Source organism: Rousettus aegyptiacus, unplaced genomic scaffold (assembly GCF_014176215.1).
Source record: "Rousettus aegyptiacus isolate mRouAeg1 unplaced genomic scaffold, mRouAeg1.p scaffold_m13_p_18, whole genome shotgun sequence".
NCBI lineage: Eukaryota > Metazoa > Chordata > Mammalia > Chiroptera > Pteropodidae > Rousettus > Rousettus aegyptiacus.
In genome coordinates this window covers 4,964,026-4,979,117 of record NW_023416293.1, presented here as the reverse complement: position 1 = coordinate 4,979,117, position 15,092 = coordinate 4,964,026, and the positions used below count along the sequence as shown (strand labels likewise).

The window sequence follows — 15,092 nt, the reverse complement described above, 5'->3', positions numbered from 1 at the left end:
GCACATCAATTGTTTTAGGTACAAATAGTACTATTTAAACATGCAGATTAATGGATATTAGGAGATTTAACACAGCAACAATTACTTATTCATTCTGTTTATTGGATTGAAAGGGAATACAAACGATTGGTTAAGTGCTATGCACTGACATGGAAAGGTGTATGAAAAAAAAAAAAAAAAATCCCAGTAAAGCAAATCAAGTTAATGGAGCTTCAGCTGAACAAAATTTTAAAGATGTTTAATATACTACACATTTATAAAAGTTAACAAAGGGTGTTTTGTAAATAATTAGTAGAACAAGTGAAAATAAATATCAGAGACCTGAAGTTTTTTATGCTTTAATGAAATAAAGAAATTTAAACTACTAAATGTAATCTGAGAGGCAGTTAAAAAAAAAAAAACCGAAAACCCCCCAAAATTTAAGAACACAATCCTTTGAAACATTTAATCAGTCCATAGCAAATAGTTATTACATACCAAAAGCTCTAAGTGTTAACTAGTTCCACCACAATGCCATGTAAATCTTGACAATTTAGAAATCTTGAGATCACCACTTAAGTTCTTTTCTTGATCTCTACAGCTTGGTTTGTAAGTACATACATGCTTTTGTGGATCTATTTTCCCTCGCCACACACACACATTTTCAAGGAGCCAATAACATTTTTTTCCATCTGTGCCTAAAAATGTTATGATTCAGTTTTAGCACATTGACCCTGATAATGAAAATGTTTTAAGTTAAAGATGGGGACACGATTTCAATCTTATAAAAATATACCAGTATTAACCAAACCTTAAATTCAGAGAGGGCACTTCACATGTGCACGAGACTTTTAGTAAAACTGACGAGAGCCCAGAACAGCTGTCTCCAGGCCTTCTTATGGATTAAGTACTCTCTCTCTTCCACACACACATACAACAACACACAGGCACACATTTTTATACTATTCGTTTCATTAAATCCAGGCTATCTGGATTAAGTAGATAGGGGATGAGTTTTTATAGGTTTTGTTTTTGCAACTATAGGGCAGCTACTATAACAATAGCTTAACAACACTGAAAAATTTCAATTAAGTTCACCCTGTTTTTAGAAAGTGTCTAAGTGTAAATGCAAATTCACCTCTTCTCTTAAATTAGCAGTTTATATTAAATCAAACATGGTTTTTGAAATGGAAGTAATATTTTGGAGAGCAACCCCAAAAGAGAGCTGCTGAAGACTAAATGAGAAATTAAAGTAAAACTGAAGTTATACATTTTTGAGATGGGACAAAAAGGATACTAAGAAAAATGTCTTCTTTCCTCCCCATTCAAAAGCAGCCATTCTTCTGCTGTGAAAGAAACTGACATGGACATGTCCCTTTCAAGAGATGAGCGGTATATTTACCACTGTGAGCAGAGGTGCTAGGGTCAGTTCTTGTGTGCAGGAACCAACATCCTAAAAAAGAAAATTTCAAGATGGGGAGGGGTGGGAAAGAAGGGTTTTCTATTAATGTCACGGAATGCCACTCTAGAGGGAGAACACTCCTAATAAAAATCACCGTACTACTACTCGTGTGATTTCAGATTAAGACAATACTGTCAAAAATTGGGTCTTCTTCTTTCAACTAGCAGGTAATTTTAATTGGTTTATCTTTAAAGTGAGGTAATCCCTTTTTGTTTTCCCACCCTCTAAAATGGACCAATTTGTAGGGACATTGACAAATAAAATTTCCTGTTTAGACTACTTACCTGGTTTAATAGACAAGTACTTGGCCAATAAGAGTAACAGAAATGTAGCTGGCATGAACAGCAATAACGTACAAAAACCCAAACTGAAGCTTTTCCACCCCTCCCAACTAATTTCCCACGCTAAGTCCTTACCGCCACCCACACAGCGATCTTAGTAACCCCCGAGACCAACGCTGCACTATTAATAACCAATTACTTGGAGGAAAAAGACATTTAATTTCATACTTGCTCTAGCCCTTAATCAATGAACAACAAAAACATTTTTAAGCACATGGAAATGAGCCTACTAACCTGATTTTTGGAGCCAAAATTCTCCACTCTATTTTGATCTATGTGCAAAAAGTATTGGTACTTTTCAGTTTATACATTTGTTAGTATCCTGCGGTTGGCTTGATAGTTTTCTCACGAATATTCTCACTCTTAACCCTATGCGGACTATAGCACTATCCGAAGTTTTCAGTTTTATCTACGGGTTAGACCATCCTGCTACCGGGTTCTTTGTACCATAAAATCCTAGGTTTCTTCAGTTTATTTCACCTTTCTAGCACAGTCACTGCATGGCAAATGCATGGAATAGACATTTACAGCAAATTGGCACAGCAAAGTACCAGTATATATAGGAAGCTGCCGGTTTAGACAGACCTGGAAAACAAACTCACCTAGCTGCTGTAGAAACCTTTGCATAGTTGTTACTCCGTTTTAATGGAGTTATATTCTTGTAAGATGTGCCTCACTTTTACTCCACTTTTTTAAAGTGTTTTGAACTGTACTTCAGAAGCACTCTGAAAACTCAGATCTAGGGGTGGCTGGGTGAAGTATAGGAGAATCTGAGTGCCAAATTGCCCCTGAATGGGCACAGATCTCACTGAATGTTACAAATGTCCCCAAGCACACTGTAACCACATTTGTAAACAGCTGTGGAGTTTCTATACCCACGTGTTGTCAGCGATGTTACTGTAGAGACTGGGGCGCATTAACGGCTTCAGGGTATAACAGTGGACCACTTAAAACATGAATAGATTTAACTGTACTGAGGTAAAGAGAAGTTGCCACTTAATTATATACAGTTACCAATGAAGGTTTTTATTCAAGCTTAAAGTAAAAAGTAATTTTAGTTAAAAATGAAGTACCAGATAAACTGTAACATAGTTAACTTAGAAGTATCAAAACAGAAATTCTTGATTCTCTAAGTGGTGGTCTCTGCAAAATGGAGCTTAAAGAAATCTTTTACATACCAATTTGATAAAATAATCTGCTGACCACGATCTGTCATTTTCTCTGTGAGAACTTTTGGGAGAATCGTGCTGTTTTAAGGCCAATTGTGTTTTTCTTTCTTCTCCCCTTCCCTGACTTTCCCGTTTCTCCCTGCTGCCATCCCCTACCTCCCCCCACCCCCAATGGAAGTCATTCCTGACATCCACGCCTCTCTCGTTTGTGGATCCTGGAGTCTACTCATGGTGCTATATTACAGACTTGGCTGGCCTAACGGGGAACTTTGTACAACACTAATCTTCACCAGAATCTTATTTTGGGGGCATTCCTACTCCTCTTCCCAGCACAACAGCTGTGGTCACCGTATTTTTCCTCTACCGAAAGAGAGGGGATTTCAAAGGAGTCTAAGGATGCTGTATCCAGCTGTTACGGGGTTAAAAGCACAATGTGAACACCAGGCTTTTGGCTTATTTTAAATGTGAAATTCTCAAAATTAAAAGTGCTTTTCCATAAAGGAAACCTTTCCTTAAACTAAAAGGGGAGGGGAGAGGGAAAAACTATCCACAGCACCAGTTTAGAATGAGGTTCGGTATGGCAATATCTGAAAAACTGAGAAGAAATATTCTTTAAATTTATGTATCCCTAAATGGCAAAATATTAAGGGCAATTAAGAGAAATGACTATGAGGTTTTAAACCCAGTTTATGTACGTTTGTGACCTGCTGAATTCTTCTAATCCTTAGGCTGTGAACTTGTGAAGCGGTCACTCCGCTGGCTTCTCCTCTCGCTAGATCACAAGCCGGTGCCCAAGTTGTGAACAACTTGGAACAAGCTTTGTTGAAAACCTAAACTGACTACTGACCTCTCGCGTTGGTATATATTTAAAATTCTCTTTTTGAATATTGAAATTCTTCAAGATCAGGTACTGATGTTACTTCAGGAATAAAACAAAAGGGAGAAACCTTCCAAGAATTACTCTGACTTTCCGGTGTAATGTCCTTCTAAGCACTGTTTCTGACCACGTCTCGTGTGGTATTCCAGAAGAGCATCAGTTATGCTGCGTATTAAGTTTATAGAGGAAACTGGTTTTAGCTGGTTTAGATTCCAAATGTATACAAATGAAGTCACTTTGATCCTATAAATACTTCTTAATTTATTTTTAAAAAATTGTGCTGTTAACCCTTTTACGGGGCAACAAGCTGTGTGAAAAGTACAAAACTTTTTGTCAAATGTAATATTGAGAGTGCTTTTGACATAGTTCACTGGTTTATCATCTGGATCAGTATATACTGCGCAACGGGCAAGGCTAGAATCCATGAACCAAGCTGCAAAGATCTCAAGCTAAATAAGGCGGAAAGATTTGGAGAAACAAAAGAAGGAAATTCTTTCCTATCCAATGTATACTCTTCAGACTAATGCACTCTTCCTATCAAGCCTTCTAAACTGTTAAATAAAGTTTTCCAAACAAGCATTTAAACTTCATTACACAGAAGAGCAACAAGAATGGTATCCCACCAGACAAAAGGCAGGAGGGAAAAAAATATATATACTGAGTTCAATGGGTAAGCCTGAATGTAGCACAGTTCTTCACAACCGATGGGGGGGTAATTCAACACGGTGTCCAACAACGTTCTAACGACGTGCTTCATCTCAACTGGTTACTATGAAGCAAGGTGTATATGTTTGGCCCCAATCGGGCTTCAGAAATGGTTCTTTTTTCATGACGAGCATGTCTGTCCAGCTATCAATCATGTTTGTTTGCACCAAATCCCAAGCCATTAAAATACGACTAATTTAAGTTAAACAGAAGTCGTCTGCTCCAAATTCGCCATCAACTATCCATGCTACTGCATTCCTCTGAATGAAGACAAGATGAAATGTGTATTGGGGTGGAAGGAGGAAGAAAAAGGGAAGGGGAGAAAAAAGTCACCGGTTAGAAAGTTTTAAAATCAACATCATGACATTATAACATACAGTAACATTAAAAAACAATCACATCAAGGCACAATCTTGACATTTTCATCATAACCATTAAAACAATGTGTCTACATCATGCATTAGGCTCTATATTAGTCTAAATTCATGATCATTTTGATTATTGGAGAACCCAAGTGAATCATACTTTTAAAATAAACCTTGAAATAGTTATGCAGCATAAAAAACTCTGACAGTTTACAATAGAAAAGAGGAAAGAAACATCTGGCAGTCCAAGGTAGAACTGTGCGTTGTAACTGTATTTAAGCCTCTGAGGCTCAGTTTGAAATTCTGCAATACTGCGGTACTCTTACTCTTTTTATGGGAGGTGGGCGTGTCAACAGCTTTACTGATGTAATTCACATACTACACATGCGCGCATTTAAAGTGTACAAGTTATTATTAGTATATTCACAGTATTGTACAACTATCAGCTCCATCAATTTTAGAACATTTTTTCATCCATTAGCATATATGAAGCTCCGTCTGCCTCCAGCCCTCAGCAACCACTAGTCTACTTTCTATTTCTATGGATTTGCCTATTCGGGGCCATTTCATATAAACGGGATCAAATATCTGCTCTTTTGTGTCTGGCTTCTTTCACTTAGCATATTGTTTTCAAGGTTCATCCAAGTTGTAACATGTGTTAGTACTTGAGACTACTCCATTGTATACATTCCTCAATAAAAAAACAAAAAAAAAACCCCCAAAAAACCACACAACAGGGAACTCTACTGTTATAATAAAAGGCCAGCAAATTGTTTTGAAATGGAGTTAAGTGAAATATTTTTATTTAAATGACTTAAATATCTTAGGGTGTTACGATTTCTGACTGTCACCTTTAGCCTCATCTGTATTCTTCAAAATTTCTATTCCAAACAGGTACTACCTTTAATTAGGACAAAAACATGTTTTTGAGCAAGGGAAAATAACCGAGAAGATACCTGCATATAACCAAATATCCATTTATTTAGAAGTTGTTTTCCTATTTTAGGTGTAAATGAAAATCTTTTCAGGGCTACACTATGTTGCCAAAGTGCAATGGGAGGTTGCTGACGTGGGCCCAGACCTTACAAACGAGCTAGAACCTGGCTTGCCCGTCACAGTGAGTATTCGCACTAATAAGATCACCAAATAGCAGTGCGACCCTGATTCCACTGCAGTGGGGCATACACAAGTCCTCAAGGGTGTGTCTAAAACAAACCCACTTACGATAAATCTGACACGACAGATCCACTATTTTCCTACTTTAAACCAAATATGCGTATTTGAAGAAATAACCTCCAAGTGACTAATAAAATTTACAAAGCACCTATCATTACACATATACTTAGAAAACAACTATTTTAGAGAATGGGCCCTGAAATCTAAACAGGACAATAGAAGAAGATTGGTTTTAGTTGACTTCACAGAGGAATGTTAGAATGTCATGTAGTAATCTACGAATGCAAGAAGGAGGTCCTTCGAGGTTCTGCACTGAACAGCAGTTCTCAAACTTTTTGATCCACATGCTCTTCATACTTTTTACTCTTATTGGCCGGATATCCTCACCTGCCAGTAAGATGTGGTCAAGTCTCTCTCAGTCTGTACCACGAAGACACACAGAACAGTACAGAGAGCTTTTTCAAACTACGCACGCTACCCTGGCAACCCTCCTGCACTGAGAATAACTTAACTGAGAGCAGCTTACAACAACATTTAGGTGAGACACACTGAAAATCTGTTTCTAGGTAAATTACTTCCTTTTAAAAAAACTAATTTTTTTTTGTTTGTAAAAAATGGGATGAGTCATTTACATAAAATTTCTCACAGTCTCTTCTCTCTAGTACTGATATCTCATTCAATTAAGCTATGTCCTTAACTGTAAGCTTTTTGGCTTTGGGCTTTCTTATCTCCAAATAACTGAAAGTGGTGGGAAAGACCTGGATTTGAAGACCTGGCAGCACCCACCAGGTTAATTTGTCTTGCCATGCTTAGTTTTCTCACCCATAAAAATGCCTCTCTCACAGGGCTATGAGATGCTATGCAAAACAGAGTATGTAAAGGGCCTCATGTGCCACGTGGCGCGCAGGTCCATGATAAATCGTGGTTCCCTTCTCTTTCCTACCCATCATGCATAGCTCATGCTAGTATGCTACATGGTGTTAACAGATGTTTACTTTTAAGAATAAAATCCATAATTGAGATTTGTTCAAATTTGGTGTACTAGCTAGCTCTCATGGGTATAAAAGTATAAAATGCTTCCTGCACAATGAAGCAAGATTTTCAGTAAGATTTTTAAAGTGACAATACTAAATAGCTAACTGGATGTAAACGAGGTGGCATATCCAGCTTATTCTCTCCACTGTCACCAATGAAACAAACAAAAAATACCACTGTATCGTAGATTACTCGAACTCCTCTGTGGAGTGAGAGTGTGCCATCTCTCAAGAGGGAGAAAATAAATCACATCCCACACTTTAAAGTACTGTTTAAAACTGTTGCAACTTTACATTAAGCAGGGGAGTGTTTCATCTGGAGAAGACACAGGAGGGCTGTGTGGTGGGTTACCTTCAATATTCTGGTGGTCTATAAAAGGTGCTGGTCCCCATATCCTAACAGTGCCATCGTCGGAGGCGCTGGCCATCATGGATGGAATCTGTGGGTTCCAGCTCACACAGTTCACTGTGCGCGTGTGCCCTGTCAGCTCCGCAATTGGCAGTTCACTACGTTTGTGCCAGATGTAAACCTTGTGATCTGGATAAACAGTAATTCAGAGAAAAGGTATGGAGTTGTCAAACATTAACAAACTAAGTGATTTTAAACTTAACATTCATTACACATAGAACATATGACCTGATTCTTAGAGCTTAAAAGGAGAACAAGCGTGACAGGACTATTTTACCAAATTACCTTATGAAAAGCCATTTTAATACAACGTGCCTTTCCCTCCTCCCCCATTAAAGGCGAATAGCTCTCAAGTCACTACAAAATCTATTTGCAATAATAATACATGAGTAATACATAATCACAGTACGGTCTCTGAATATAAACAAATACAGGGTAGAGATGATAAATTCTATGGAAATGTGAAGTGACAAAAGCAATGCATCCAAATTCAAAAATAGCAATAAAGATCATGGCTAAATTGTTATTGGGTTCTTACGATGTATGAGGTGCCACATACTTTACATACGCTGTTTAACCGTCACCACCATGAGGAGGGTACTGTGCTTACCCCTTATACGGTGACCAAAGCACTGAGAGGTTAAGCAACCTGCTCGTGGTTAACAGCTAGTAAACGGTGCAGTTGGGACTGAAATCCAGGAGGCCTCCTCAAGAGCTCACTGGGGGCTCTAGACAACTGTCCCCTATCTGCATCGCACGATGGCTTTGCAGTAGACTATTTACAATCTCATGGAGCGACCATGAAAACCAACCCCACCTCCCAGCACTTTGTGACAGAACCAACCCTCAAAACACTCTACCACACAGTACAGAGCAGTGGTTCGGAGTGTGGGCTCTGCAGTCCGACTGCCCTGTTCACGACCTGTCACTGACCAGCCACTTGGGGAACGTTACCCCCTCGACAACTCCTCTTCCGTAAAGGGGGATTTGCACCTGCTTCACCATGTTGTGAGGATAAAGCAAGCCCGTGTATGGAGAAGTGTTCTGAACAGAGTCTAGTGTACAGTGAACACCGCTTAAAATTTTTTTTTTTTATTATATCACTATGAAGAGGGAACCGAGTCTCGGCGGTGGTTCTTAAGCAGAGGGCAGAACCGGCTAAGTCAGAGAAGCGTTGGTCTGAAGACCTGTCAGTCGCCCGCATGGCCTCTGTGGGACGTCTCCGCGGACGCGCGGCGCACCGAGAAGCTGCGGAGTGCTGGGAATGTGATCGGCTCGTGGTGAAATACGTCCTGGTTCCGAAGCTTCTAACGTAAAGACGAAAGGCTAAGACCGGCTCTGAACATTTGTGTGTGCGTGTGAAGCAAGAGTGCAGACACTCTCTGAAGAAGTGAATTTGTTTTTCCTAGAAGATATCTGTTGTTCAGTAATTTTTTCTTGCATAAAATGAAATTAGAAAAAAAAGAGAGAGAGAGAATGCATGTGTGCAAATTAGCTGTTTCCTCTTGAACTGAAGAAGTCCACAAAGGAGAAAGACTATAGGCTCAAAAAGTAAAAATGCACCTGAAATCTGCCTATTTGGAGGAAAATGTTTTTGTGAATGCATATCCAAGGAAGTTATTTCCTGAGGAGGCAGCAAGAACTGATTTGCAGCAGTCAAGGTCAGAACAACAGGGCTCATGACTGCGCTCTGCGTGCTGTATCAGGCCAGGGAATCCACTGTCTGTGCAAAGGTGAAAAACAAGCACGTCTTCTACGTGCTGCCAGAACAATGAAAACGCATGAGCAATGGCTCAATTTTTCAGGGAAATGTTTACTAATTGCTCTTTTTGACACTGGCATTCATACTTGGGGATTTGGAAGGTCCCTTAATATATTCCTGACAAATAAACGACAGATGGATTACTGTGGTCACCTTGAAAGACAATACATTCACTATCCCCACCTGGTGTTCGAAGCACCTTTGGAACTATTCTAAACCACCTGAGTCATGAGAACACTAATCTCTTCACTTCACAGTTATGTTTCATTTTTAGCCCTACACAGAATGTGGTTTAATTACATCATTCATCAGGCTTAGTTCTGAGTTAGTTTGGGCTTAAAAAAAGAGAAGACTGGTATCACTAGGGATAATGGTAGTCATGTATTTTTTAAAGCACTTCTAGGGTACATATTATTGCTAGAAAGAGCTAAGGGAATTGTGAGGCAAAACTAAGAGGGAAAAAAACCTACCCGCAGCAGGTAGAGCATGGGGGAAAAGATTTTACATTAGGAAGAGCTCAAAAAAAGGCAGAAGGCTTGATATATTCAGACCATGTCAAATGAGAAACCAAAGGAAAATATGGAAGAACATAACACGATTAAACTAATAGGTAAAAAAGATTTTTTGACTGCAAAGAAGCGAGCTCGACAATTGTTACCTAACAAACCACTCCACTCTTTCCTAAATCTTATCTGATACAGATTTTTGAAGAAAGAATAGGTCAACTCACATGCTTCATGTTAAAATCCAAATCCCTCAATGTCCCTATCTGTCCTGATCCTTACATACACCGTATACAAGAAGGAAACACTCATGTGTCACATGTGATCCTCTTGCCCACTGAGATCGGTTTTTTCGGCAAGACAGGGATGGTAAACATCTCGTACGAAAAGATGGAACATTACCAAAAGTGTTACCAACATGCTCAGCTCCTTGGGGTATCTCGTAAAACTACACTCAGTATTTTAAAAGGTAACTTAAAATAATTTGTTGCCATGATACTTAGAATAGTATAGTGAGTACTCCAGAATGTGTTAAATGAAAAATTGCAATAATCTCCTATCATTAATGTTTCTATCACCTTAAAAAGTACACTAACTTCTAAGACTGCTTCACTTATCTGCGCTGACATATTACAAACAATTTACATTTTAAACGAGACTGACTACTCCAGGCACATGCCTGCCTGAAATATGATGTTTTTAAACTGTAAGTTTATTCAAAAAGGTAATAGAGGCAATTCTGTAACTTCAGCTTTTCTGGGACCATAAGAATTATCAAACTGAATTATTTATTCTCTTTGACCATTAAAGAGATACTAAAGATCTAACTATAGTTAGTCCTGGGTGAATTCAGATAAAACATCATAATTAACCTTGACTTTTTAGATACTACTGACTTCTGAAAACTATCAGTCTCATGAAAAACAAGTCAACATATGAAAGTAATGATTTAACTAAATCTTGATTTGATGACACATGCACCAAACACATCTCCTCCACTTGGCCAGGAGACACTACTGACTTGTGACAAGAACTCAAGTCATTCCAAAAAAGGGGAAATTAACCGTGTACTGGATAAAGAACTCATGCGATTTTTAATTTAACATCTTGAATTTGATTGGACACATGACCAACCTTCACAAATTGAGAGAATTACAGAACTTTAAACCCATCGATATATGTGAACTGATTGATAGTGACACAAACAATTTATAATTTACCTTCACTGCCGCTAGAGATGAAGTCTTCATTATGGCCTCCAAAACATGAATGAATTGTATAAAACCCTTGAGTAACACCTTGATACTTTCTTACTAAAACTCTGTCTTGCAAGTCCCATAAATGAACTCCCTGTAGGCGAAAGAGAACATAGGTATTTACTCTACCTCAATGCAGAAGAATTAAAAAAGTAATCTGTGAATATCCTTTTCCCTGGCGGAACGTTTTCATTTCTATTTATGTAAAATATGGATGGTCTAATAAATTTACAGTCGATTCTATACATTTAAGGATCAAACACATGCAGGAAAATTCGCAGAAATCACAATTAAATTTGACCTAAGCTAAATTTTTCCTGAGGATTATATTAATAAACTTACCTGAGTTGCTACATTTAACAAAGCTAATCGGCCAGTCTTCGAAATAGTAAAAGACATAATGGGATGATCTTCTTGTACTCTGTAACCAGAAAATGATTTGTAAAAAAGCAACATAGTAAGAATCAAGACATTCAAATTATCAAAATATAAAATGTTCTAGCTTAAATGTCACAATTTTGTCTATAATTAGTATTATATGCTATATTTCAATCAAGAAGAATGAGTTAATGATTACTGAGCATCGCCTGACTGTCAACCCAAATTACCAAAGTATCAAGACAAAATCAAAACCAAAACAATAATAAAAACTCTTCTGAAAGAGTAAGCTCTACTACACATTTTCATATAAATTAGATAATTGTTGTTTAATAGATAAAAAAAAAAATAGTTACATGTTCCTATCTGTAAGGTCCTCGAAGTTATACCCCCGAATCCGCTGGTGCGTGTCTGATGCCAGGACAGTCTTCCCGTCACTCAAGCACCAGAGGCATTGCACTCTCACCCCTTCCCAGGAGTCAAGGAGGTTCCCATCTAAGTCCTGAGCGAGAGAAAAGTACTTTTAGCTTCAGCACTGAGCAGCACTCAGAAAGCAAGCAAAAGAACAAAAGAATTCCTCGGCACCATCTTTTCGTAATAAAAATTTAGTCTTTTCCTGAGACTGATCTCAACCGAATTGCTCCATAAGTGTTTTCAATTGTGGAAATTTGAAAACAGGTCAAATTTCATCACAACAATACTGAAGGGGGGGGGTAGAGGGTGGGGGGTGAGACCCCCTGTAAATCTATCTTCCCTTCAAAAACCCACTGTACACAGATAAATACAAAGAAGAATCCTTAAGTTCTAAGTAAAGGTCTCACTACCACTGGAAAGGAATTCAAACATTCCTTTAAAATTCACTATAGTGAAAATTTGTCCTAAAATATTCAGAAGTTGTGATATGGAAAAAGATTACTAAAACATTAGTTATAATAAGCTTTATAGAACTTAGGAATGTTATGTCCTTTCATCAATTTTTTTTTTTATGTTTATATCATCTGGTCTTCCTAGGTGGTCTCCCATCCAAGTACTAACCAGGCCTGACCCTACTTAGCTTCTGAGATCAGGCATTGGGCTTGTTCATAGACCATGGACTGTGGCTCCACTGGGGTGCAAACAAAGGACCTTCTGTGTATAAAGCAGAAGTGCTCACCGCTACACTGTGGAACCATGTCCCTTTTCACCAAATTTTTAACATGCTCTACAAATCAAAGCTCTTAGGGTCATCATCTTATTGAATATTCAAAGTTCTGAGAGGCATCCCATTCCTGCTTTACAGATTAGGAAACTACCACGTCCCACACCCCGAGGGTTTAAGCACTACAAATGGTAAAGTCAGCAGAAACATACATGGTCATCTTGCATTCAAGGAATTAAGAACTAATGGTTTATGACCATGATGAGAAAATATGAAACTAGGTTCGTTCGATGAGCTGTACAGCCACCTTAACGAAATTAATAATTTGTAACAGTTTGTATAAAAAAAGCCTTTATGATTAAGTGATCTTTAGGTATAGTGAATGATTTGACGAAATTTATTATCTTATTTTAGTCTTGAAAATAAATCTGAAAGTGACTACTGGAACCATCTGGGCAGTGACGAGACATGGAATAAACAGCCATGACACTCCCTTTGTACCAGTCTACCTTGTCATAGACTTTTTACCTATTACTTATTTTTACCATCCCCAAAATTCAAGATTAACAGGGCAGGTTTTCGTCAGGAGACACCTCAAAAATAAAGACTGAAAAGTTATCTGGTAGCACTCAGCACCACTTTAATTTCTCAATTATTTGAGATAGTCTACTTGTGAAACTTAGAATCTTTTTTTTTCTATGTACAAAAAGAAAAAAGAAATTAAATACTAATCTTTTCACTCAATACATTAAAACTTAATTATAAGAATTTAGTAAATTTTAAACATTTTACTAAATGCAAAGTGTATACTCTGTACAAACATTTCAAATCGTTAAAAAAAGGAAGGGGAAAAAGCTCCCAGGTCTACTAGACAGTGCTTATCTAGAAAGATGGCAAAGTAAGTCTTCAAACAGTATATTTTATAAAAGTAAAGTGAATTCTTTAAACAAACCTAAACTTGCATTTAAAGGCACAGACATTTGAAGGGGCACTAAATACTCACACACTGATAGAACTGGCCACGCTGACCTCCGGTTACAAAGCGTTTCCCATCTGGATTCCAAGCCACGCTCGTTAAACTGTCTTCATGAGATTGGCTCATTTTTGTCCTTAGCTCTCCCGTCTATGAAGAAACAACACTGAGTAAGACCTTCAAGATATCTCTCTAAAGGGACTATTGTAAAGAAAAAATAAATACTAACTGGGATAGCTGGTTAGTTTTCCTAACTAGAGAAACTGTTTTAAATTGGTCTTATAGAAACAAGCTTAGAGTATTCTGAAGAGAAATTAAAGAAAAATCCAGGAGTTGAACAATGTCTGGCACAGGAGACCCACAGAATAGGTATGATAACTCCAAGAAAACTCTCACCTTAAATCAATTACATCCACAAATTAACACGTAATTTTTCCCAAGATGGTGAAAAGCCTAACACTGCATACGTATTCCCTCAGTTTCCACTGCTCCCTGGTCCACAGCTCTTTATAAATTTTATTCTAAATATTCCTCAAGAACATGATTAATGAGTAGAAAAACTATGTCCCTAAAACTAGGCCAAGGGTGTAGGGCAGTCTAAATTATGTTAATTCATATTCAAGATGCTCAAAATGTAGTAGGGAAGATGGGAAGAAAATGAAAATTATTTTTCTGACATGTAACTTTATTTCCATTAAAAGTAACAGAAAAGAAGAATTTTTGTACCGTTTAGCATAGTCATTCTAAAACATTCCCAAATAAGATTATTTAGTGGTAACGACCTTCAGAGAGCCTCCTGTTATTTTTTTCTAAGTTATTGAACTTAGAAGGTAGACACATACCATTTAATCTAGTCTTGATTCCATTTTGTTCATGGATTAGAAACAGGATCTGAGAGATAATAGCTGCCCTTGGTATAATAAAAAGTACATGGGCATAACTTTCCTGTGAGAAATGGGTAATCAAAAGTAAAAAAAAAAAAAAAAAGAGTGAAAACAAAGTGTATGATCAGGAAACGGGGCCAAGTAATAAAAGCAAAGAGGGCACAAAAAATAGAAAACCAGATGTCTCCCTTACGCTGGAAAAAAAAAATCATCAGCAATCTTAAAACCTTCCCCCATATTGTTAACTGCTTTTACCTATTCACTTTTTCAGGTTGCCTGATACAAACAATTAAAATAAAAGTCCAGAAGCACAAATACACATGCAACAGCTAAATCTTTGGCATTTTCTATTCAGGGATATGCTAACACACTAACTTCTGAAGGCAGAAGTGGGGTTTTCTTCTGTTATACTCAGGTTAGTGAGTATATGAGGATTAGGAACCTAAAAACATAAAGGAACAATTTCAAAACTGACTAAAAAAGACCACCTTTTTATAATGAGTCTATAAAGTAATACACAGTAAAAGTTCAGTTAGGATGTAGTTTAACTGTCCAGAAATTCAAATTTGACTCAAAGAAAGCCTACACAGGCACAATAAACTGAGTCTCTAGTATAGGACTATGACTCCATATCTCCGCCCTTTGAGAGGAAAAAAAAGCGTTAATAAAAAAGCGTTAATA

At 37.6% G+C, this 15,092-nt stretch overlaps 1 protein-coding gene across 2 annotated transcripts in view; it reads right to left on the bottom strand.

The window, feature by feature from the left end:
- Positions 1-81: 81 nt before the first annotated feature.
- Positions 82-15,092, bottom strand: part of WDR26 (WD repeat domain 26) — a 39,201-nt gene continuing 24,190 nt past the window's right edge. For both annotated transcript variants that reach the window (XM_016165458.2, XM_016165457.2), the window contains exons 9-14: positions 13,558-13,677; positions 11,773-11,918; positions 11,381-11,459; positions 11,003-11,132; positions 7,461-7,646; positions 82-4,793 (exon numbers count right to left, since the gene is read on the bottom strand). In XM_016165458.2, coding sequence (XP_016020944.1) covers positions 4,768-4,793; positions 7,461-7,646; positions 11,003-11,132; positions 11,381-11,459; positions 11,773-11,918; positions 13,558-13,677 — 687 coding nt within the window. In that variant the 3' untranslated portion in view covers positions 82-4,767. The remainder of the gene's footprint in view (positions 4,794-7,460; positions 7,647-11,002; positions 11,133-11,380; positions 11,460-11,772; positions 11,919-13,557; positions 13,678-15,092) is intronic.